Source organism: Halteromyces radiatus (genome assembly GCF_025201355.1).
Source record: "Halteromyces radiatus strain CBS 162.75 chromosome Unknown BX664scaffold_3, whole genome shotgun sequence".
Classification (NCBI taxonomy): Eukaryota; Fungi; Mucoromycota; class Mucoromycetes; order Mucorales; family Cunninghamellaceae; genus Halteromyces; species Halteromyces radiatus.
In genome coordinates, this window is record NW_026251689.1 from 2,351,033 (window position 1) to 2,373,556 (window position 22,524).

Below are 22,524 nucleotides of genomic sequence, written 5' to 3' on the forward strand. Positions count from 1 at the left end.
CACGATGATAAACAATGCAAAAAAAAGAACAGATTTTGCGGTTGAGAATGATTAAAGTATTGATTCAGCTATGATCATTAAGAAGACTATAATAAAGAATAAGAAAGCTTCTATTGATATCATCCATTTCGTAATAAAAAGAATCATCTAATCAAACGGAGAAAATTAACGCGCTTCACTTAAAAAAAAAAAAAAAAAAAAACCAGTAATTTTTTTCTTCTTTTTTTTTTTTCCGTCTATATTATTCACAATGTCCTCTTCAGTCGCTTTAGTTTATCAACCTATTCGTCAAAATAGTGATACACGGGCAAAAAGACAATATGCAGCCAATGTATTACAACAATATTCTTTTCAAGCTCTACATGCTCTTCAAAACAATCAGGTTAGATAGAACACCATGGTATCATACATTTATGAACTAACAAAATGTATTTCTTTTTTTTCTTCAAATAAAGAGTCCTGCAAAGACAAGATTGGATATGATGCGGTAAACCAGAACTCTTTGACTGAAATCATACATTACTAATATCCTTTTTTTTTTTTTTATTTTTATATAGACTCATGACAGATTTGAATAAATCAGTAGAACAAGGTGCTCAATATAGAAAATCTAGTGCAGTCAAACAAGAACGATAATAATTTCTCTCATATACCCACTTTCATTTATTCATTCTACTAATTCATACAAATAAAACATTTTTATCATCATCTATAACAAATGTCTACTATCTTTTTTTTTTTTTGATATAATATAACTATTTTTCTTTATTAAAAAACTATGTACAACTAACTAATTTTCTTTTAGTTAACAAATAAAACTAAATAATCCAAGCCTAATAAAAGAAGCCAAGAATATGTCCACCAAGGTGCTTGCGATGAGCTTCTTCAAAGTCCATGATACCAGCAGAAGTAGATAAGACGAGTTTACCAAATTGACGAGCAGGCAAGAACTTGGATCTATACTTTTCCAATTCAGTAACCTTAATATAGTATCGAGGACATATGGCGCCACATTTGTTCAAACGACCATTGAGTTGAACGATAACCTTGCCAGAACGATGATCATCGACTATGTCCAATTCACCAATATAACCATGTTTTAGCATGACACACAAAAACTTGAAAACGACTTTGGAAGATATTTTGATAAGAACTTGACGTCTTCCACAACGTTCAGCATTATTGATAGCCTTCAAACACGTAGCCAAAACATCCATATTTATGTTAACTATCAATATAACAAAAAAAAAAAAAAAGGTTAGAAAAAAAACAGTGTACTTCATATGAGTGTCCAGGTAGAGTGGATTCATAAAAGTAGCTGTTTGTTCCTCTTGCAAGTGGCTCAAATCATTAAGCTTTGCAAAAGGCCTTCTACACTATGGAATTGTGTATATGGACTATTAAATCATCCTTATGGATGGATGGATGGATGGATGGATGGACTTACAGTGATATAAATTGAGATAGAAAGATGGTAATAATAAAATAAACGAAGGAAGGAAGAAAAAAAAAAGTGTGAAAAAAAGAATTTCCCAAAAGCCACTCAGCGGAGATGATTCTACCACAAAAAAAAAAAAAAAGGTTGCCTTGCTTTTTTTTTTTTTCTTTTCTCTTCTGTACTTTTTATATATATTTTATTTTATTACCATTCATTATGGGTCGCATTCAAAAGAAAGGAGTGAAAGGGGCAGCGTCCAACTTTATTACCAGACAACAAGCTTTGAAGAAACTTCAAATCTCTCTTGCTGATTTTAGGTAAATGGTGGTAGATCACTGGATCTATTTTAGTTACTAATAGATTTATTTCAACTCATTAGACGTATTTGTATTCTCAAAGGGATTTATCCTCGTGAACCAAGAAATAAAAAGAAGGCCAACAAAGGATCAACAGCACCTGTCACTTTTTATTATGTTAAAGATATTCAATATCTTTTGCACGAACCTTTACTTGCCAAATTCAGAGCTTACAAGGCCTTTGCAAAGAAATTGAATACTGTTCTCCACAAAGGTGAAATATCTTCAGCAAAGTCACTTAGTGAAAACAACAGACCTAGCTATACTTTGGATCATATCATCAAAGAAAGGTAAAAAAAAAAAATTCTATTATGTAAATATGATTATTGATCTCTTTTTTTTTAAAAATAAATAAATATAGATACCCTACTTTTGTAGACGCTGTACGTGATATGGATGATGCTATTTCCATGTTATATCTGTTCTCCAAAATGCCCGTGGATAATCGTATCAAAGCCAAAACTGTGAAATCATGTCAAACTTTGATTGCCGAATTTCAAAATTATGTGATGAATGCCAAATGTATACGTAAAGTATTTTTCTCCATCAAAGGGATCTATTATCAAGCTGATATCAAGGGACAAACTGTGACTTGGGTAGTACCTTATCAATTCTCAACAGATGTAAGTTCAACATTATTCATATATAGATTTGTATTAATATATATTTATATATTTTGATAATAGGTTCCTACTGATGTTGATTTTCGTGTAATGACCACCTTTTTGGATTTTTACATTACATTGATGGGCTTTGTGAACTATCGCTTGTACAACGAACTCAACATCTCGTATCCTCCCAAATTGGATAGCAACGATTACTTCAAGTTGGATAAGAATGTAACAGGTGGCAAGAAACGGGTGGATGTAGGTGAAGATGATGATGAAACAACTGCATTGGACGATTTTAAATCCACTTCCAAATCAAACAATAATAATGATGATGATGATGAAAGTGCTACAGTGACATTGCAACAAATCCAAGATGCTTCCAATGAAGTCCAATCTTTACAACAATTATTCAAGGATCATACTTTCTTCTTGTCCCGTGAAACTCCTCGATATGCATTGGAATTTATGATCCGTAGCTGTGGTGGTCAAGTCAGTTGGGATGCATCTGTAGGTGGTGAACCTCCTTTCCCTGAATCCGATGAACGTATTACCATTCAAGTGTGCGATCGTCCCAAGGTAAACAATCGTGTTCTTTCTCGTGCCTATGTCCAACCTCAATGGATCGCTGATAGCATCAACGCTCGTAAATTGATCAAGACATCTCTATATGAACCTGGTGAACTCTTACCTCCTCATCTTAGTCCATTTGTTGAAGCCAAGGAAGGTGATTATGTTCCTTCATCTGGTTTGGAAGAACAAGAAGAAGAAGAAGAGGAAGAAGAAGAAGAATCTGAAACTGAAGAATTGAACGCCACAACTGCTGCTGCTGCTGCCTCAGCTGCTGAATTGGATGATTATGAAAAGGAACTCAAGGCAGAAGCAGCTGGTGTGAGCTTCTCTGATTACAAGGATGCTGATGATGATAAGAAGAAGAAAAAGAAGGCCAACAAGAAGAAGCGAACTGCTGAAGAACTTGAACGAGAAGAACAAAAGGAAATGGCCACTGTGATGATGTCCAACAAACAACGCAAACTCTATAATCGTATGCAAGAAAGCAATCAAAAGAAATCCGATCTCGCTACCAAGTTGGAACAAAAGAAGAAGGCTCTTAAAGCCAAAAAATAGATTCTCTTCATTATTGTATTTTTTTTTTCTTTTTATATAGTTTAGTATTATTGTATTCATCATCATTCACTTTTTTTTTCCCTCTCTCATATTTGATTTTTTTTTTTATAATTTTATTTTTATTATTCTTTGTTTATCTATTTAGATGTAGTCTTCTTAAATCAATAAAATAGCATTTCAAATCTCAATTTGTCTAGTACAATAAATAATGTTGGTTATCAAGATATCAATATTTTATTAAAAATGGTATATACAATTCATGAAATAAACAAACTAAAATAAAAGGATAATAATAATAAAACTAAACTATAGTAACAAGAGGGAAAAGTTGGTATTCAGTGCAAAAAAGAGTCCAAATATTGGCCACAGGCGAGATAAAGTGAAAACACCAAAAGAAGTTGCCAGTTTCCATGTCCAAGGTACATTGGTAGGGTTGATCCTTCTTGGTTAGTGTTTGTAGTGTTGGCAACACTAAGTGATTGTATCAATTCAGCTTCCATATCATCCAGCTTTTTTTGTACTTCGTCTATCTTCTTTTTGTATATAATATCACGTCGATCCTTTTCTTTTTCCATGTCGTTCCTTTGTTCTTGTAGTTTCCGTTCGTATTCTGCCTCAGTATCTTCCAGTTGTTTTTTCAAATTGATCACTATTTGATTGAGTACATCATGGTCGGTAGATGTATCTTTCTCATTGTCGTTATTATTGTCATGCAAGTCTTCCTCTGGTTCGTCTTCAGCCATCGATTGTACCATACCTAGTAATCTTTCATCTTGTATCTTCTGTTCCAAAGCCATTTTGCATTCCTCCAGCTCTTGTCGTAGTATATCATTTGCATGTTCATCTGCTTTACGCCTTGCTTCCAACATCAGTGCCTTACTTTCAGAAACCACCAATTGTTCCTTGTAGTCACTAATGAATGATTCCAATTCAGTCCATCGTTTGCTGAGTTCAGCTGTGTCGTTGCGATACTTGTCTAGTTGAGCTTGTCGTTCTTCCGTTATCCTTTGATAATCTTGTACAGCTACTTGAAGTTCTTCGATTACAATCGATTTTTCATCCAAACTTTGTTGATTTTGAGCAAGTCTATCCTTTAGTTGTTGTATATCCTGATCTTTCCTTCGAATTTCATCCTGATGCTTTTGGATAGTTGCTGACAGATGTTGTTCGCATTCGTGAACCACGTCTTCAATACTTCCGTGTAACCAAACATCACTACCCGCTGTGGCTTCATGTTTATTTTTCTAAAGAGTGATCATTACAATAGTTTAGTTAGAAATATAAATTGAAGTTTTTTTTTCTTTTTTTGTCTTTCTTACCGCAATATCATTGGCTTTTGAGCTTGTTAAAATAAGACCAAGTAAATGGGATAATCTATTAGTAAAAAAAAAAAAAAAAGAAAAAAAGGGAACAATGAAAGAATCATACAAGTTAATATCGGGAAATTCTTTTATATTTCAATAAAGTACCTTTCTTTAGTATCGGCTTCTTGCTGTAAATGCAATGATGGAGTAGCAGTGATGGCAATAGTCGAATTGTCAACAGTCATAAGTCACCAGAAAAAAAAAAAAAAAAAGGAGGAAAAGGAAAAGAAAAATAGAGAGGGGTAAGAACAAGGAGAGTAAGGAAGTGTGTGAGATTTTTTTTTTTTTTTTTTTTTTTGTATATTTACCTCCGTCTTTTTTTGCATTTGAATTTCAAGTTCCACAATTTGTTCCTTGTAATTTTGAAGTTTTGAATGTCGTGTAGTCTATAATAATAATAATAAAAAAAAAGAAAGAGAGTCAGTTTTATCCATCATCCAGTCATATGTTTTTTTTTATTACCTGAGTAATTTTTGGATTAATTCGAACTTTCTTGACTCCTTGTGCAAAACGTAAAGTATTGGTGGATTCATCTTTGGATTTCCAAGATGGATTGATAGTACAGATAACAGCCACGCGATCATTTCCAGATAAAGAGGTACTCAAGATTCTTGTAAGCTTTGAATCACGATATGGTATATGTTTTGCACTAAATCAAGTAAATAAGTAAACAAATAATAACAAAAAATTTAATTATCTTACCCTTCATTCAATTGAGTGATGACTTTGCCTAATGTTAGTAAACTTTTATAATAAAGAAAAAAAAATTAATATATTATTTAAACAAATCTATTATTCTATCTTCACCTTTTATTGATGAAAGCTCCTTCTTGACGTCGTTCAGTATTAATGGCTGCTTTTTCGGAACCTGCTAAATCAATCAAATTCTATAACAAAAATGCTTAGTTAAATAGATCAAATATGCATTATATAAAATATATTACCAAACGAGAAGTTCGTACAGAAGCCAAAGAAGAAGACCTAGGTTTGCTTTCAATAATCTAAATATATCATGATTTATTATTATTCACTAGATCTATGTGCTTCTTCTTCTTTTTCTTCTCCTTCTTCTTCTTACCAGTTGGAAGATAGTATGGGATCGACTGCTACTTTCATTGAAATCTGTTTCACTTGTATGACGTCGAGCTAATAAAGGTAGAAAAAAAAGTTAGTTTGTCATCATATGTGTTCTTTTATCGTTTTTATACCTTCACCCAATTTGATATAATTCATCACCTCTTCAGGAGTTGTAACAGGAACAATGTTGAGACCATCGACTGAATCCTGTAATCAAAAGATTCATGTCAGGAAATAAAGTAAACAAATAAATAAATAACATATCTTCTGTTTACCTGTCCATTCACCGTTCTTATTATTAAGCCAGTTGCAGGTTGTTCTGAACCCAACAAGTCGTTGATTTTTTCCTTGTAGATTTCCATATATGCCACTTGTAATAAAAATTCTCGATCCACAGCCTATTATTATGATTACATTAGTATATAAAATGATAATAATAATAATAATAATAATAATAATAAAAAAAAAACAAATTATATTTTTTTTTGGATATTTGTTTACCTCTTCTTCTATATAAGCAAACACATCGTTCACCGCTTTTGGTATCATTCCCGGTTCCTCCTGGGTACCTATAAAGAAAGAAAAAAGAGAATTCGTAAGAGGATCATAGGACAATTTATTTTTCTTGTGAAATTACCTGTCTAATGAAATAAGAGAAAGTAAAGATATGATAAACCAATTAGTCAATAACTGTATTCGAATTCCATATTTGTTTTCCTGTTACCATTGTCTATATAAATATAAAAATAGAATTGTATGTCAATATATAATATATGCTAAGAAATAAATGAAAAAATGAATCTTACATAAGTTTTTCCACTAGCCGTTTGTCCATATGCAAATACAGTACCTAAATAATATAGGGATAATAACAAATTAGAAAATGATGAAGATTGACAAAATAAAGTGAGACAATATGCTTTGATTGTTTATGTTTACCATTATAGCCTTCCATTGTAGATCTATCGTAATAATAACATATAATAGTAAAATTAGTTTTTCTTCTTCTTAAAAAAGGACAACCATTATGCCATTTACAAAAAAAAAAAAAAAAAAAGAGTTTCAGTGTTACCTGACTAATTTTTGTATACCGGATTCGTATATTTCAGCGTTGTCTGTACCTTTGAATACCTTGTCTATTCCAAAAAAAGAAAGAAGGTTGAGTATGTACTAAGTACGTTTCAAACATACGTCGTCACTATTTATCTTTTTTTTTTTTTTTTTTTTTGGGTGCGTACCATATTCAAACACTGTAGTATGAGAGTCATCCAATTTGATAGTACCTTTTTCAGAACCAAGTATCCAGCAATCATCTTCTTCTTGAGTTTCAACTGTAGTATCAAAAGGTGGACGACAACGAACCATAACCTGAATATTTTCACTGGCAAGACAAGTCGATTTAGAATATCGTGGCCGGAGACTTTTAGTAGAATAAGACGGGATTGATGAGTATGAAGAGGAAGGTGAAGGAGAAGAAGAAGGAGAAATTGGATCCGATGGGTAATAAACAGGTGTTGCTGGAGGTGACGCAGGAGGTTGGTTGTTGGACATAGTTGTTGTTGTTACTGTTGCTGGTGATGTCGTAGCAGGACTAAAGAAAGAAAAAGGTGCAGGTGATAATACAGATTCTTGATCATTCAAACAAGGTATTTTGGTGTTTTGCATTGCCCACTCTTCAGTAATGCTGATATAAGGTCAGTAACGTGAACAACGTAGGACAACTGTCAAAAAAAAAAAAAGGATATTGTAACAGTAGAAAAAGTGTATGAGAGAGAGAGAGGAAAAAAAAAAAGCGAAAGAGAGAGTAAAAAAAAAAAAAGGCACATGAAAACTAAGCTGCCGTTTAAATAATGAGTGTCTGCACTTGTCCAAAGGCGGAAATTTACTTTGTGTGCCTAGGCGTTTGTGTGCCTGTTCACGCATAATCAATCAGTTTAAAATGTTAGGATTCGATCCGTTTTAGGAAAGTTACCATAAACTATTCATCATTCATTGTTGAGGAGCAATTAGACCATTATTCACAAGGAGATGTGTTTTTATTTCTTTTTTACTTTTTATTATTCCATCATGTACACGTACGTATAAATTACTCGTGACAAAGAACAAACTTGTCTACCAAAGTTTAATAAGTGTCATTCCCCCTTTTTTTTGTTCAAGAAAAGAAATGTTCTACACTAATATAAATCGATCAACGTAGGAAGTCTGCGTATACATATATAAATACATAAAAGTTTATTTTGATTTGTTTTTTTCTAACTAACTAATGGACTAACTAATTAACTATACTACACTAAAAAAAAAAAAAAAACCTAGGGTTGTGGTACTATAGGTATCCGATTTGATATTTCTTCAATGTTGGAATATATTTGTTCAGTGACATTCTCACCAGCATTTGATACTATTCTTAATAAATCCAACTATCGTAACAAAAATATTAATATCATTTCACGATAAAAAAAAAAGTCTTTTCTTTTGTTTGTTACCGTCATTTCCCAGTTGCCAAGTATATCTACATGATCACCAGCCTTGTTTCCGCCCCGAACATTGACAATACCATCAGATTCTTCATGCATGTATTCCTTGAGTTTGACAGGACTATGCCCAGGATTATATAGATCACGATATTTCGTCCAAGCACCATTGGAAGGAGAGCACATGAAGCCTAGAGATAGTAATGGTACGGTACCATCACTGATAAATAAAAATAATACAAAGAAAATGAATATCCTATTCCTTTTTTTTTTTTTCATTGATTTAATTACTGACCCATCACTAAAACGAACACCATCATTTTCAGAGTTGTCAATATACTGACCCAAAAAAAAAAGAATAGAAAAACAGTTTGATTAATAATATATATCTTTTTTTTTCAACATTTATTACCATCAGACGTGGTGGTTTGATACCACCTTCTTCATCTTTAGCTTGTCCATTAGATGAGTAAGGTGACGATCCAGGAGAAGTCAAACATAGAGAAACATCATCTTGACTTTCCAAACCAGAATTTTCACAACTTGTATTGGAAACAGAAGAGGAACTTTGATCATGATTGACGTAAGCATAATGATAACTTCGTTCAGTTGGTAAGCCAACTCCATATAAGCAGTATATCTTCATATTTGGTGCTAGATAAAGGAAAAAAAAAAAAAAAACAAGTTAAATTTGGAAATGGGCTATTCGTATTATCTATATTATTTATATGTTTATTGTTTCCTCTTACCATTAGGTAGCTGAGTTTCCAAGGGATTGGCCCACTTTGTATGGTTATAAGCATTTTTTTGTAGTTGTTGTTTTGAAAAAGTAAATCCATTCGAGTAGTTATTCTTGACCATAATAGAATAGTCCTTGGATGCCGTTGCAAACAATAATTCCAAGGCTTCATTCATCGAATAGTAATGATATTTATCTTTCATCGATGTGTTGTTATTGTTGTCATTGTTTTCCTCATCCAAGTTCAATGTGATGTTGTTGTCTTCAATACCTTCCAGGGATCGTTTCTTTAAAAACGTCAATAACTTTCCGTGTGTATGAATATAGTGACTTTCATTGCTTAATATTTCTTTGTCCATATCGTCCTTTTGTTTCGTTGTTGAAATTTTGCTATCATCAGGTGCAGCATCGTAATTTCCCCAAAAGTGATTTCCTCCCTTTGGTAGCATGGATGACCCACCAGCCCAAGTTCTTAGTAAAGATGCACGTTCATTTCGAGAGAAGAATTTTTCCAAGAGATAAGCACCGAAACTTCCTAAAGATATAGTATCACGAGTTTCACCTATAATAACAGAGATAAAGAAGAAAAAAAAGATTATCACCATGTTTTTCAATATTCCATCCTTTTCCTTTTTTATACTTACCGGATAACAAAGCTGTCATAGCTTTAGGTACCCCAAGCATGGGTCCTCCAATATTAACAAAAGATTCGACATAATCATTAACCCATTGATCACCACCATTACCACCTTCAGGAGATTCAACCCACTTGAAAAAGTAATACAAAACATTGGATCCTAATAGAAAAAAAAAAGTTATCAGACGTTTGATGATTAGAGTCAGAATAATAAAAAAAAGATCGGAAATCATACCCATTGAATGTGCCAAAAAGACGGTTTTCTTGCCATGAACCAGTTTTGAAGTTTCCAAATGAGCTTTCAGCTTTGTAAAGTATTTGTCACGAACCTCCAAATTAGAAAAAGCCAAACGCCAATCATAACTTGCCAACATCATATTGTTACTATCATATCCAATGGCTGCCAAATTTTCAATGATTTTACCCCAAATCCAATATCCTGTCACAAAGTAATCAGCAGCATCTAATCCTTGTGCTGCCCGAATTTTGGCTCCAGGAGGATCCAAACCTGTCACAGGATCAAGTCGTACATGATGTATCCAACTTTCCTTGTCCAAGATCACGGCGCGAAACATGGTAGCTGTCCCCCACATTCTTTTTCGAAAGTATTTTCTTGCTTTTTCATCGGTAGACCAAGATTCTAAGCCTGATGAGATCACACCTGGAACAATGACTACAGGAAAATGAGGTTTCAAATCCATAGTATCCCTAATAATATATATAAGGAAGATTAAACAATCTTTAGTTTGAAACACTTTTTTTTTTTTCCCTTACTTTGCACCCCAAGCAGGCATAAATGTTTCTTCAGTGATGGTAGGCGTGTTGGCAGGATTGAAAAAACTTGTAAAGTTACCAAGAAGATCATCAACAAGTACACCAGTAGGAAGCATGAGTGAAGGAAAGTCCATTTCTGCCAATTGCATAGAGAGATAAGACTGGAAATCATTTGCTGTGGGAGTAGTGGAAGCACCATATGTTGCCAAGAGTCCTACTGTCACACCAACAATGAAATGAAACCGTTTTCTTTTCCAAAAAGGAGGTCGAGCAGGTTGGAAGATGGAACAATCACCAAGAATATCTTCTGGTTGCATTGTAGAGTTTCTTTCAGAAGCTGGAAGTCGAGGAGGCTTTGTACTTGATCGTCTTCGTTGATGTTTTTCCAAATTGACCTCAGGTGTGGCTGACGACGTTGATTCATCTTCGTGTAAAGATGATTTTTTACCCTTTCGATGGCGCATTGTAACAAAATAATGTTATATAAATGACCCTTTTTTTTTTTTCAAATAGAGAAATGGGAAAAGCCGGGACGAAAGAAAAAAAAAAAAAAGAAAGAAAGGGAAACAATAACAAAAAAATGTTCATGCGCTATTATTTTTTATTTCTTTCTTAAAACTGATACGTTTTATCTCCGCTGATCGATCATCACAACAAGATGACTTATTTTTTACTTTTTTTTTTTAAAAAAAGTTCAAGATATGAGTGTAAGAGAAAGACAAGGAAAGATGCAAGTTTTTACTTTTTTATTTTTCAATGATGACTAAAGGTAAAGTGAGGAGAAGGAGAAATATGTATAAAATGATGTATTCTGGTGAGATGATAACAATAATAACAACAATAATAAAATAAAATAATAAATAAATAAATAAATAAAAATAATCTAATCTATTTGGTTTTGAAAGGAACAGAGAAGCCAGACAGTAAAAGACGACCATCAGTATTTGTATAAGCAGTAGTGTTGAATGTCACATCAAATCCAGTCATTTTGGGATATACATCAAAAGAACCTTCGATTTCAGGGAAAAGAGCTAAAGCAGAAGGAGGGAACCCAATAGCAACATTTCCATTACCATCACCAGCTGTCATTGACATACCAGGCCATTCTTTCAATCGAGGTAATACAATTTCTACTAATTTATCCATAAATTGATACATTTCTTCTCCACGTAAAGTCACTTTGACACCAATAGGCATACCTTCACTATTATTATCCAAAAAAAAAAAAAAATCATTAGATTCAATTTTGTTTTCTTTTTTTTTTTTTTTCTTTTCTTTACCGAAGTTTCCAATTGGCAACAGAAGTTCGAGCATAAACTACTTCAGGACGAGTACCAGTAATACTTTGGAAAGCCATAAAAGCAGATAATAAATTACTCTTATTTCCAATAGCATCCTTGATCATGGCATGTAAAGTGATTTTATCCAGTTTAGGAATAGCATTGGCGCTTTTCAAAGGAGCAATGGGTTTGACAGGTTTGCCACCTTTACGAGTACGAGCCACATAGGGAGTTTCTTGTTTCTTTTGTTGTTCTTCACCAGTAGATTGTAATGCACGATCGATCTGGACTTCCAAGTCAGGGTATTTGGTTGTGGGTGGTGCTACACGTGAGTGGTCGTAACCAAGAATCATGAGGTCTTCAGCCAAAGTACTGTCATAATATTCTTTCAACCGTAATAAGCCATGTGACGAATTAGCCATTTGACTTGTACTTAAACATCGTGTGGTATTATATACTGTAGGTCGTGTACCAACTAATTGTCTAGACAAGGATCGTAACATTGACAATATATTATATATATAAATAGAAAAAAAAAATAGAAAGGAAGAAAGAAAAAAAAAAGTGGTTCCTCTTTTTTTTTTTTTTTTTTGTTTACCCTGGGTGTAGAGTAACACTTGACCTCGTCTCCAAATTGAATCACCGAATGTCAAAAAATTGTCACATAGAAAAAAAAGCCATAATGAACAAGCATTGAAATATATATGGATGATTTTTTTTTTCTAAATAAGTTTTATTTTGTAAGATAATGAAATGAAAAAAATAAAATAAAAAAATAAGAATGAGAATAGAAGAGTCGGTTGTACTATACATCTAAGGGAAGAAATGAAAAGAATGGAAGAAGAGGGATAAAGTTACTATTACAAGGCAGCACCATTGGCAATAGCAATACCAGGACCACGAGTAGAAGATAGAGATACATTTTGAATGAATGCTAAAAGAAGAAAAAAAAAGTAATAAGAAAACAAGAATCATTTATCATCCTTTTGTTATCATCTTATTTACCTTTGAGGTTGTTGGCCTTTCCAAATAATCGTAATTCTTCAAGTATAGCCTTCAAATTGTTTTCAATATCATTGGATTCAAATTCAACCTTTCCAATACCTAATTAAAAAAAAATAAAAAAAAAAAAAATAAAAACATGAGGATCCTATCCATTAGTTCCATTTATATGATTACCTGTATGCAACACACCAAATTTGTCACCCTTAAAATCAAAGGAACTCTTTGATTTTCTTACAATATCAGATACATCATCCGTCACAGTACCTATTAATATAAATCCAAATGTTAGAGTTAAAAGAAAAAAAGTCGGGTTTGAGTTGATAAGGAAGGGAAAAAAAAAGGTAGATTTGATAAAAATTGATTGTATAAAGTGGTCTTACCTTTCTTGACAGTGGGCATCAAACCTTTTGGACCAAGTACACGAGCAATCTTTGTAACAGCCGGGAACATTTGAGGAGTAGAAATACACTTGTCAAATTTGATTTCACCTTTTTGTACTTGTTCAATAAGTTCTTCACCACCAACATATTGTGCACCAGCAGCACGAGCTTCTTCAGCCTTCTTACCAGTGGCAAAAACTACAATGGTAGCTTCTTGTTTGATACTTTTGGGTAAAACAAGAGAACCGCGAATCAAAGGTGTGGACTTTTCAATCTTGCATTGGATATGAGCTTCGATTTGGTGAGAAGGGTGACCCACTTCCATAGCTTTCAATACCTTTAAGGCTTGATGAACGTCGACTGCATCAGGATTGACTTTGGCTGTGGATTTCTTTGTTGCGTAATAACATTGTTGAATGGCAACTCGTTGTGTAGAGGATCGTGCTACTCGGTGTAAACAAGTTGAAAGCATCTTATCAAATGGTATTAAAAAAAAAAAGAAGGTGAAAGAAAACAAAAAAAAAAAAGTAAAAATAAAAATAAAAAAACACCTCTCATCCACAAAAGACTTGTCTGAGTTGTAAACTCCCCATCATTGGCTATTCTTTGCAGTCACCTCACACAAAAACTTTGGCCCTGATGAAATCAAATAAAGGTACAGTTTTTTTTTTTATTTCAATCGTATACAACGTAAAAAGTTTATCACTAAATCAAGATGGCACACTAATAGGAAAGAATATATTCCATAAATTTCTAAAAAATCCATGATCATAAATATTATCCACTTCCTCTAAACTTTTGACTTGATGTTCTTGAATGATGCCAGTACTTGATGATATCGTTCGTTTCTGTATAAATTGTCGTTTCCCTTTATCATTGTCGTTAATGAATCCATTTTTCTTTTTTGAACCTTTTGATTTTTTTGATTTTTTTGGTTTGATTGGTTTTTCTTCCTCTTCTTCAATGATCCATATATCCCCACGGTCGATAGCATCTTCCAACATTTCCCATTTGAATGCTTCATTTGTAGTAATCCCGCGGCCAGCAAGATATAACCTAATAAAATCAATATTTTTTTTTAGTATATAAATTCATCAAAACAATATATATAACTTACTGATACACCATAAAAATGAATACGACAATACCCATCACAAAGGACAAAATACCAATGGAGCCAATAACTCGATCTTTTTGCAAAACATGCTATACCAAAAAAAAAGAACATTTCATACATTTGACAATAAAAGACGTTTTTTCCATTTACACTTACAATCATTGCCTTTCTGAAAGTCAGTGGAATTTGTTGTCCAGTTCTCCGATCATGAAGATAAGCGCGATCCAAACCCCATTCAATCACCATACCACGGTACACCTGGAAACAGAGATAAAAGCCATAGGTACAAAACTGGGTCAAATAGAATAAAAACATAAAAAAGTATCGGTGGTTGTTGTAACCCACACATCGATTCAACCAAGCACAATGATGATCCATCTGGCTAACACAAGTCTTGCATAAAGAACAATGTTTGGATCTTGCTGGCCTATAAATAAATAACAATAAAAAAAAAAAAAAAAAAACAGAGAAAGTATCATTAAAATATTCTAGGATCAGAAATTTAAATCATCTTACTTTGGAAGGTGACAGGTCGGACAAACTTTGGGAGTATAAAGTAATCCATCATAAGGAAAAAGATCCATGTAGAATTGAACATTCTTTTCAGTAACAGTACCAGGATCAGAAGTGCATGCTATATAGTAGCTAATATACAGGCAAATGATTTGAAATGGGATAATATACCTTAATATGTATATATAAAACAAAGAAAAAAAGATGAGATTGTTATTTCTTTATGATTTTCTTTTTTTTGAACTTACAAATGAATGGGATGGAGATAAATACCAGGAATATGTGGTAAGGCATGCTTCAAGAAGCCACCAATGGATACTGACGTTAACAAAATAAAAAATATCTATATAATACGTTAAAAAAAGTAAAGTTTCATTGTAGACCTATATATTTTCGTTTGCTTACTTGTAAAAATGGATTTCGAGACTCGCAGCAGTAAGACCAGCAACTGCCGAGTCGTTTCATATTGGTAGGACCAATGGTTTTACGAAGAACAAAGCTAGAAACCAGTCAATAATAGAAAAAAGAGAGAGAGAGAGAGAGAGGAAAAAAAAAAAAGGTAAAATAAATGGTTGTTTCTGGTTATTAGTTTATGCTAAATACCATCCTTTTTTTTTTTTTTTTTTTTTTTTTTTTTTTTTTTTTTTTTTTTTTTTTTTTTTTTTACCTGACGGTCTTGGGTAAAGTACTTGTCAAAAGAGAATGAGCCTTGCCAATAATACCATGCCTATATAATATTGCCAAAAGTGAATAGATACGAATAAAATAATACCATGATTAACCAAATGAGCAATCGTTCATTACCTTAACCGAGGATTCTCGCCAAATAGGAGGATGAATAGAGCTGCACATATAAGTACAAGTAACAACAGCAAGGTACCCAGTAGTCCCTACCAATAAAAAGATCATTAGTTATGAAGGAAGTATAAGAAATAAAAAAAAAAGGATGGTACAAATATAAAGTCATTGTATTGGTCTTTACCATTGCCTGTTGTCACTATGGAAACAAAAGAAAAAGCTCAAGAGGAAAAAAAGAAAAAAAAAAGAAAAAGAAAAAAAAATGGCAGTTTTGGGACACTGACTCTACACTTTATTCAATAATAAATGTCGGAAATTCAAAATATCGTAAGGATAGAAAATAGATGACAAGAAGAAAATAAAAATATTATTGTCGCATAATCCAAATTGAGTACAAGAAGAAGAAAAAGAAGAGTGGCAGTAGTTCCATTGAGTACAAGAGATTTTGAATAACAGAAAAAAGACAGATATACATTTAGTCAACATATCCATTTTTTTTTTATATATTTATTTTATAATATCACGAAGCTATTTTCTTGTGACAACAAACCTTGAAAACACTGTAAAATTATCTAGGCACTTTGTGTATGGAACAGTTCTCGGCGAAAAACATTCTTTTACCACAAGGATACGTATGTAATTTCAAATGACATGATAAATCAATGTAAAGACACAATATATTGTTGGTTGTAAAATAAATCTTTTATTATATACAAAATAATAGGGGTATCGATCCATCATGATGATACTAAACTAAAATCGTGTCATTCTACGTGATCCAGTTGATCGAATTCGGATATCAGAAAAGTCTTCTTCAATATGATTTGATATAGGTCTTGTTTGAAAAGTGGTCGAATCTAATATATATAAAATAAAACCAACATTAAAGAAAATAGTGATAATTCCTCTTTATTCCTTTTTTTTTTCATATACCTCTTGGATTTGAATGTACTTCAGTAGACATGCTTATAAAGTAAAGAGGATCCGCTGGGATAGGGTGTGAAGCCTAATACATATATAAAAGAAGAATATAATTAAGCAACCTTTATTTATTTTTTTTTTTTTGATCTTTTACCTTTTTGAATCTTTTGTAATTGATTTGATTGGGACTCTGCTGTCGTGTTGCCTGTACCGTCCTTTGAGGCTCATTTGAAACAACCATGCTAATATAATTGACCTTGGTATATTGCTTTCCAGAGATAATTTCGGTATTTTCATTTTCGAGCTCGGGAAGAGTATATGGTGTTCGAATAGTTGTCGATGTTGTAGATGATGATTTCGATGGCCTAGATTGTTTATTACTTTGTGGGATGTCACGGCTCAAGTCACTGTTACTGAAAGTATTGTTCATGTCGGTGCTGCTATTGTTGTTGTTATCATCTGCATCAGTCCCTTCTACAATTTGGAGTAACCTCTCTTTCCCCTTGATTAATGATTCCGCTGGGTCCCTATGTTGATTTGTTTTTTGTCGCTTGCTTGTAGATGATGCCACCGTTTGATGGGAATTGTCGAGAGGGGAATCAGATCTTCTACGTCTCAATACTGTTGTAGAATCAACGCTTATACCATCAGTAGCTATATTGGAGGACGAATGGTTTGCTGGTGTTGCTGCTGCTGATGCTGATGATGACGAAAGTGGGGTTGAGGGTTGATCATCTTGCCGTTGAGGAGCCATCGGACTAAATTTCTTGTGATGATTGCCAGCGGTTGATGCTTCATTGATATTTGAATTGTTTGTGATAGGAGGAGGAAGAGGAGGATCATCTCCAATAAGATCATCAAAAAGATCATCTAAATCCATCGTCTTCTACAATAAAAATGACATAATTTTAGTTTTCGCATCATATATAGAATGTCATAATACCTTTGCTTTTCTATCGGTTGCTTGTGTTATTATAGACTGATCTCTTTTCATTGATGCTGATAAGTTTGATGTAGAAGTGGATGGTGGTATTGGCGTTTGGTAAATGATCGGTGAAGAAGACTTTGCTGTTACTACTGAGCCATTATGTGTTGCCCTTGATGATGATTGTGCCCTGGCTGAGGTTGAACGAGATGCATTTTTGATAGAGGATATTGCTGCCACTGCAGATGCGTCAGTTCTTGCGTTACAATGTGTATCAATTGAACAATAAGCAATTGCCCAACATATTTCCATTTGATCCACAGGTCGTCTTTGACTAAAGAAGTTAAAGATGTTGAAAGTAAATATATATATATGTATATATATAAGTTAGAAGAGTAATGAATATCTATATTGACTTCGAAGAGACACACTTACACAGAATCTAAAGCAAATACAATATTTTGACCACCATGAGTATCCGACAAACATTCCGAATCAACAACAATAACATCATCAGCGTTCAAGTTGTCTTCAAACGGATCAGCTGTCTTCGTATTGAGTAGTTCACTTGTACCTTTACAAGCATTAACCAATGGTGACATGGACTGGTACTATCAACAGATAAAAAGAAACAAAAAAAAATCAAGCTTCAGTATGACTATCTACCATCAAGTTTCTTGCATTACCTGTTTCTCTTCAAAGAAGATGAATCGTTTATTAGTAAATAAAGTTGAGCGACGGGGATTTGGCCTAAAATCAGGGATTCCAAGGGGACCACGACAGGAATCATCCGTTGGAGGCATATAATCATCAGTAGAAGGAAACTTGAAATCCACATCGGGTAGAGCAACCAAAGCATCCAACCATTCTTGAGATACAATAGGTTTCACATCAGCCAAACAGCGAGCCACTTTGAAGCTCATTTGAATTGTTGTTACCAAAACATGTGTATATGAGGATCGGACAGATTGAGTAATCTTTGCACCTAAAAAAAAAAAAAAAGAAAGAAGGATCAGATAACAATGGCCCAACTTCTTTTTTTCCTTCCCTATTCTTACCTATTTTTTGAGCTGCTTCGTACAACTTTTGTTTGTCCATTTGAGTCATTGTTTGACGACTAATTATCAAAGGTTCCCAACAAAGTCTAAATAAAAGAATATATTAAGAAAATGGATGTGTAAATCAACAAATGTATACAATATATATATATTTTTTACCGAAATTGACATGATCTAGTGCCCATTTTGAGAATATCACCATCTTTCATATAAATTCCTTGATCCAATGCATCCCCTTCAACTCGGATAGAATTCACATAAGATCCAAATTTTGATCCTAAATCATGGAACCATACATAAGGTCGATAGTTAATATCAATCTATGATCAAAAAAAAAAGAGAAAAAATTGATCAATACACCTAAAATTTGAATGATCGAATGACCGCATAGTTAGTTTGGGAAAGACTTACCATATGTTGAGCATTGATAGGCTCTATTTTCAAAGTCGCATGTCGTCGACTGATTGACTTTTCCGCAATCAAAGGCATAATATCAGCACCTACAGCATTATAATAAAAAGAAAAGATCAATAAGATTAATAAATATATTTTTGATACAATTACCTTTACGTCCTATGGAATATAGTAGTCCTGGACGAAGAAGTATTCTTTGTGCGTCTAACAAAAAAATGAAATAAAATAAAATAAAAATAAATAAAACTCGTAGTCAGATAAAGAAACCGCCTTGTTTTAGTATATCTATCACGTCCGAGATTAAAATACCTTGACCATTCTGAAGAGCATACAAAAACCACATTCTAGAAAGAACGTGTATATCACGAAGCAAAAAAAAAAAGTAAGAGGTGAAAAAAGTGCTTTTTTATAATGACAGGAAGAAAAAAAAAATGGCGGAAGTTGAAAAATGTGAGAAGCACAAAAAAGCTGTAAGGATTCCTCGTTTGTTTCCTTTCTCCCTTTTTTTTTTCTCAGTATATATAAAATGGATTCACAAGTAGAAGGACATCGACGAAAACAATTAGAGAAAGCACGACAAAGAATTTATGATGAATCTGAAAAGGAAAAACAACGAATTGCAAAGGTATAACCAGCAAATCGGACCAATAATAATAATAATAACCTCAGTAAGCATGGATCTACTTTTACTTACCTTTTTTTTTTTTTTTTTTTTAATATGATCAGCTGAATGAAGTGCGTGTTGGTTCCGATAAATTTGCAGCAGCTACAACAGATATTGAATCCCAATTAAAGACAAGTACTATTGGTCTTACGGAACTCTCTGATTACAGAAAGATTCGTGAAAATTTGGAAGAAAAACAAAAACGAGAAGCAGCAAAGACAGCGCCACTTGGGTAAGTGAAAGAAATATAATAGGATACTTGACATAATTTTTATTAATATTATTAATATTATTATTATTAGAGAAGAAAAGAAGAAGAAACGAAAAAAGAAACAAGTCATGAAGCTTTCTTTTGCTGATGACGATGAACATGAGGATCAAGAACAATTAGATATCAAGTCAGATGTACCAAAGAAAAGGAAAATGGCCAAAGATCCTTCTGTTGACACAAGTTTTTTACCTGATCGGGAAAGAGAATATGCGGAACGATTGGAAAGGGAAAACTTGCGAAAAGAATGGTTGGAAAAACAAGAAATGTTAAAAAGTAAGTTATATAAAAGTAATGACAATTGTCTAATACTGTTATATATTTATTTGTTAATCTAGATGAAAAAATTGATATCACATATTCATATTGGGATGGAACTGGTCATCGAAAATCTGTCGAGGTAAAGATAATCATATATTATTCTATCAGTATTAACTTGTTGTTTTATTTTAATAGTGCAAGAAAGGTGATACTATTGCTCAATTCCTGGATAATTGTAGAAAACAATTTCCTCAGCTTCGTGGTGTCAATGTGGATAATTTGATCTATGTTAAGGAAGATTTGATCATTCCTCATGTAAGTTTAAAAAAAAATAGAAATCAAATAAGATTTCTGACAATGTTGAATTAAAAAATGATCACCTCTCTCTCTCTCTTTTATATATATAGCATTATACTTTTTATGATTTCATCATCAATAAGGTTCGTGGCAAGTCTGGTCCTTTATTTAGTTTTGATGTACATGATGATGTCCGTTTAGTCAATGATGCTACAGTGGAAAAGGAAGAGGTATGATATTGAAAAAATCTAATGAATAACAAATATTAATTATGTTCCGTTTTGTATATAGTCTCATGCTGGTAAAGTGGTCGAACGAAGTTGGTATGAACGTAATAAGCACATTTTTCCAGCAAGTCGATGGGAAACTTATGAACATTCCAAGGATGTGAGTTTAAAAGATAATATGAAATATCTAGTGTGGATAATTAGTAGGAAACATTGACGAATACGTTCTTTTTTTTTTTTTTTTTTTTCTAGTATGGTGCCTATAGAATCAAAGACAGTCGATAATTATCGTTTTGATTCATTAGATTATTGAGTTATGATTTAGACTATTTTTTTTTTTTTTTTTTTTTGTGAATAAAGGAAAGAAATATATCATCATGAATGACTTTATTATTTTTTTTTTTTTTTTTTTTTTTTTAGTATTACATGATGCATGACGGAAAAGATGGATAGGATTCTTTGTCAGCATATACTTTTAATGCTCATTTTTAGATTTGGATCGTTCACTAGTATTTCGATGACCGACAATCCTTTTATGGTACACAAGTGATAAGATGGTTTAGATACGATTCAAAGCAGTCGTATATCAAAGGAAGAGTAACCTTATCTCATTGGAGGAAAAAAGGGAATAGGAGGGAAATAGTGTGATATCATCTTTGTTTTCTATTATGATATGGATGATTGAATTGAAATTCATCATTAAATAGTTATGTCTTTTTGATGATGATGATGTTTTGGTTTGTAAATATCACATGATGCGCTCCGATTCGTTTAAAACTTTTGGCGTTTTGCATTCTACGTTGTATCTCCCCTTTTTTTCTTTTTTCTTTTTTTCTTTTTTTTTTTTAACTTCTTTCCCTTTCTCTATATCATAGACATATCATAACGAATATGAGTTTTTTAACGACAAAAGCTGGTCCTTCTCACTTGAATAACTCACTTCATCACGACCGTACATTAGCTACTGCAAGTCAATATAATACTTCTTCACAACGACAGTCAGATTTATTTCGCAGTGGGGAGGATAAAGTACATGATCATAATCAAGAATTTGATGTATTCACAGGGCAATCATCATCATCATCATCCAGTAAAGGTTTAGTTTCTTCTCGATTATCAAATGAAATTGGTCTACATGAACAATATGAACAACTTTTATTATCATCCATGTCACCTATGGATGGATCAGAAGTAGTAGCTTTTTTAAATGGACCAACAGGACTCTATGATGATGAAGTATATGGTGACGATTTAGATCCAGGCTCCATGTCATATCAGAGTTATCAACACAAAGTCGATCATCAACATAGTCTTGCTGAGATGGAAAGCCAACGCCAACGGAAGATGGAAGAATGGATATTGACGGATGATATTATTGCCTATATCGAGAAATATGATAGTACGTATGTAGATGATATTTATGGTTTACCACCCATAATAGAAAAATTGATCAAAGAAGCAAAGGAAGAATTGAAACAAAATAGTAATGATGGACAACAGACAGCAGTGAATCGACTTCAAATGATTCGGAATCATCTTATTGGTCAATCTCAAGGAAATCGTACATTGGCAGTTCAACAAGGGTTACAAATGAAGACTGAAGACTGGGCATCTTTATTTTAATTCATCATATATATTTTTAAACTTAATTTAGACATATATATATATATATATATATATATATTCATAGTTTTGTCAATAAAAAAATGTACAAACAAATACAAAATATCGGAACTCAATTCCTACGTCTTTTTTTTTCTAAAAAGGTTATGTACCCCCTTTTTTTTTTTCTGTGCTGCGGCAA

General features: G+C 32.7%; 9 protein-coding genes across 9 annotated transcripts; 3 read left to right on the forward strand and 6 right to left on the reverse strand.

Moving 5' to 3' along the window:
• Positions 1 to 732: 732 nt before the first annotated feature.
• Positions 733 to 1,572, reverse strand: BX664DRAFT_329546 (40S ribosomal protein S22-A). The gene is made up of 2 exons (XM_051544810.1): positions 1,448 to 1,572; positions 733 to 1,228 (listed from the first exon to the last, which is right to left on the reverse strand). The coding sequence occupies exon 2, from the start codon at positions 1,215 to 1,217 to the stop codon at positions 834 to 836; it is 384 nt and encodes a 127-aa protein (XP_051401826.1). The 5' UTR covers positions 1,218 to 1,228; positions 1,448 to 1,572; the 3' UTR covers positions 733 to 833.
• A 59-nt stretch (positions 1,573 to 1,631) lies between these two features.
• BX664DRAFT_295081 (Pescadillo N-terminus-domain-containing protein) lies at positions 1,632 to 3,530 on the forward strand (the record flags this gene model as incomplete). Its single annotated transcript, XM_051542132.1, has 5 exons — positions 1,632 to 1,755; positions 1,818 to 2,084; positions 2,156 to 2,417; positions 2,481 to 3,150; positions 3,289 to 3,530. Exons 1-5 carry the CDS (start codon positions 1,655 to 1,657, stop codon positions 3,528 to 3,530), a joined length of 1,542 nt encoding a protein of 513 aa, XP_051401827.1. The 5' UTR covers positions 1,632 to 1,654.
• A 209-nt stretch (positions 3,531 to 3,739) lies between these two features.
• On the reverse strand, positions 3,740 to 7,763 carry BX664DRAFT_329549 (P-loop containing nucleoside triphosphate hydrolase protein). The gene is made up of 17 exons (XM_051544811.1): positions 7,210 to 7,763; positions 7,044 to 7,107; positions 6,911 to 6,933; positions 6,778 to 6,821; positions 6,691 to 6,701; positions 6,473 to 6,542; positions 6,247 to 6,369; positions 6,103 to 6,178; positions 5,973 to 6,040; positions 5,839 to 5,895; positions 5,702 to 5,781; positions 5,597 to 5,638; positions 5,357 to 5,543; positions 5,203 to 5,280; positions 5,000 to 5,022; positions 4,850 to 4,904; positions 3,740 to 4,774 (listed from the first exon to the last, which is right to left on the reverse strand). Exons 1-17 carry the CDS (start codon positions 7,634 to 7,636, stop codon positions 3,866 to 3,868), a joined length of 2,337 nt encoding a protein of 778 aa, XP_051401828.1. The 5' UTR covers positions 7,637 to 7,763; the 3' UTR covers positions 3,740 to 3,865.
• Positions 7,764 to 8,215: 452 nt separating this feature from the next.
• Positions 8,216 to 11,142, reverse strand: BX664DRAFT_329553 (Lecithin:cholesterol acyltransferase-domain-containing protein). The gene is made up of 8 exons (XM_051544812.1): positions 10,593 to 11,142; positions 10,054 to 10,526; positions 9,826 to 9,978; positions 9,192 to 9,743; positions 8,855 to 9,096; positions 8,738 to 8,781; positions 8,455 to 8,662; positions 8,216 to 8,388 (listed from the first exon to the last, which is right to left on the reverse strand). Exons 1-8 carry the CDS (start codon positions 11,054 to 11,056, stop codon positions 8,281 to 8,283), a joined length of 2,244 nt encoding a protein of 747 aa, XP_051401829.1. The 5' UTR covers positions 11,057 to 11,142; the 3' UTR covers positions 8,216 to 8,280.
• Positions 11,143 to 11,447: 305 nt separating this feature from the next.
• BX664DRAFT_384819 (ribosomal protein L1-like protein) lies at positions 11,448 to 13,745 on the reverse strand. The gene is made up of 6 exons (XM_051549206.1): positions 13,258 to 13,745; positions 13,052 to 13,141; positions 12,878 to 12,976; positions 12,737 to 12,806; positions 11,873 to 12,355; positions 11,448 to 11,796 (listed from the first exon to the last, which is right to left on the reverse strand). The coding sequence occupies exons 1-6, from the start codon at positions 13,727 to 13,729 to the stop codon at positions 11,481 to 11,483; spliced, it is 1,530 nt and encodes a 509-aa protein (XP_051401830.1). The 5' UTR covers positions 13,730 to 13,745; the 3' UTR covers positions 11,448 to 11,480.
• A 162-nt stretch (positions 13,746 to 13,907) lies between these two features.
• BX664DRAFT_329563 (DHHC palmitoyltransferase-domain-containing protein) lies at positions 13,908 to 15,933 on the reverse strand. The gene is made up of 9 exons (XM_051544813.1): positions 15,870 to 15,933; positions 15,692 to 15,777; positions 15,555 to 15,614; positions 15,293 to 15,386; positions 15,136 to 15,230; positions 14,891 to 15,058; positions 14,531 to 14,801; positions 14,375 to 14,463; positions 13,908 to 14,313 (listed from the first exon to the last, which is right to left on the reverse strand). Exons 1-9 carry the CDS (start codon positions 15,870 to 15,872, stop codon positions 13,968 to 13,970), a joined length of 1,212 nt encoding a protein of 403 aa, XP_051401831.1. The 5' UTR covers positions 15,873 to 15,933; the 3' UTR covers positions 13,908 to 13,967.
• Positions 15,934 to 16,367: 434 nt separating this feature from the next.
• Positions 16,368 to 19,369, reverse strand: BX664DRAFT_329566 (uncharacterized protein). Its single transcript, XM_051544814.1, has 10 exons — positions 19,313 to 19,369; positions 19,154 to 19,207; positions 19,001 to 19,089; positions 18,749 to 18,909; positions 18,590 to 18,675; positions 18,218 to 18,516; positions 17,967 to 18,142; positions 17,550 to 17,865; positions 16,761 to 17,489; positions 16,368 to 16,691 (listed from the first exon to the last, which is right to left on the reverse strand). The coding sequence occupies exons 1-10, from the start codon at positions 19,344 to 19,346 to the stop codon at positions 16,611 to 16,613; spliced, it is 2,025 nt and encodes a 674-aa protein (XP_051401832.1). The 5' UTR covers positions 19,347 to 19,369; the 3' UTR covers positions 16,368 to 16,610.
• Positions 19,370 to 19,506: 137 nt separating this feature from the next.
• Positions 19,507 to 21,046, forward strand: BX664DRAFT_329568 (FAM50A protein). Its single transcript, XM_051544815.1, has 8 exons — positions 19,507 to 19,628; positions 19,730 to 19,899; positions 19,970 to 20,211; positions 20,274 to 20,335; positions 20,392 to 20,511; positions 20,604 to 20,723; positions 20,785 to 20,880; positions 20,973 to 21,046. Exons 1-8 carry the CDS (start codon positions 19,530 to 19,532, stop codon positions 21,003 to 21,005), a joined length of 942 nt encoding a protein of 313 aa, XP_051401833.1. The 5' UTR covers positions 19,507 to 19,529; the 3' UTR covers positions 21,006 to 21,046.
• A 491-nt stretch (positions 21,047 to 21,537) lies between these two features.
• Positions 21,538 to 22,404, forward strand: BX664DRAFT_329572 (uncharacterized protein). Its single transcript, XM_051544816.1, has one exon. It carries the CDS (start codon positions 21,612 to 21,614, stop codon positions 22,341 to 22,343), a length of 732 nt encoding a protein of 243 aa, XP_051401834.1. The 5' UTR covers positions 21,538 to 21,611; the 3' UTR covers positions 22,344 to 22,404.
• Positions 22,405 to 22,524: the final 120 nt, after the last annotated feature.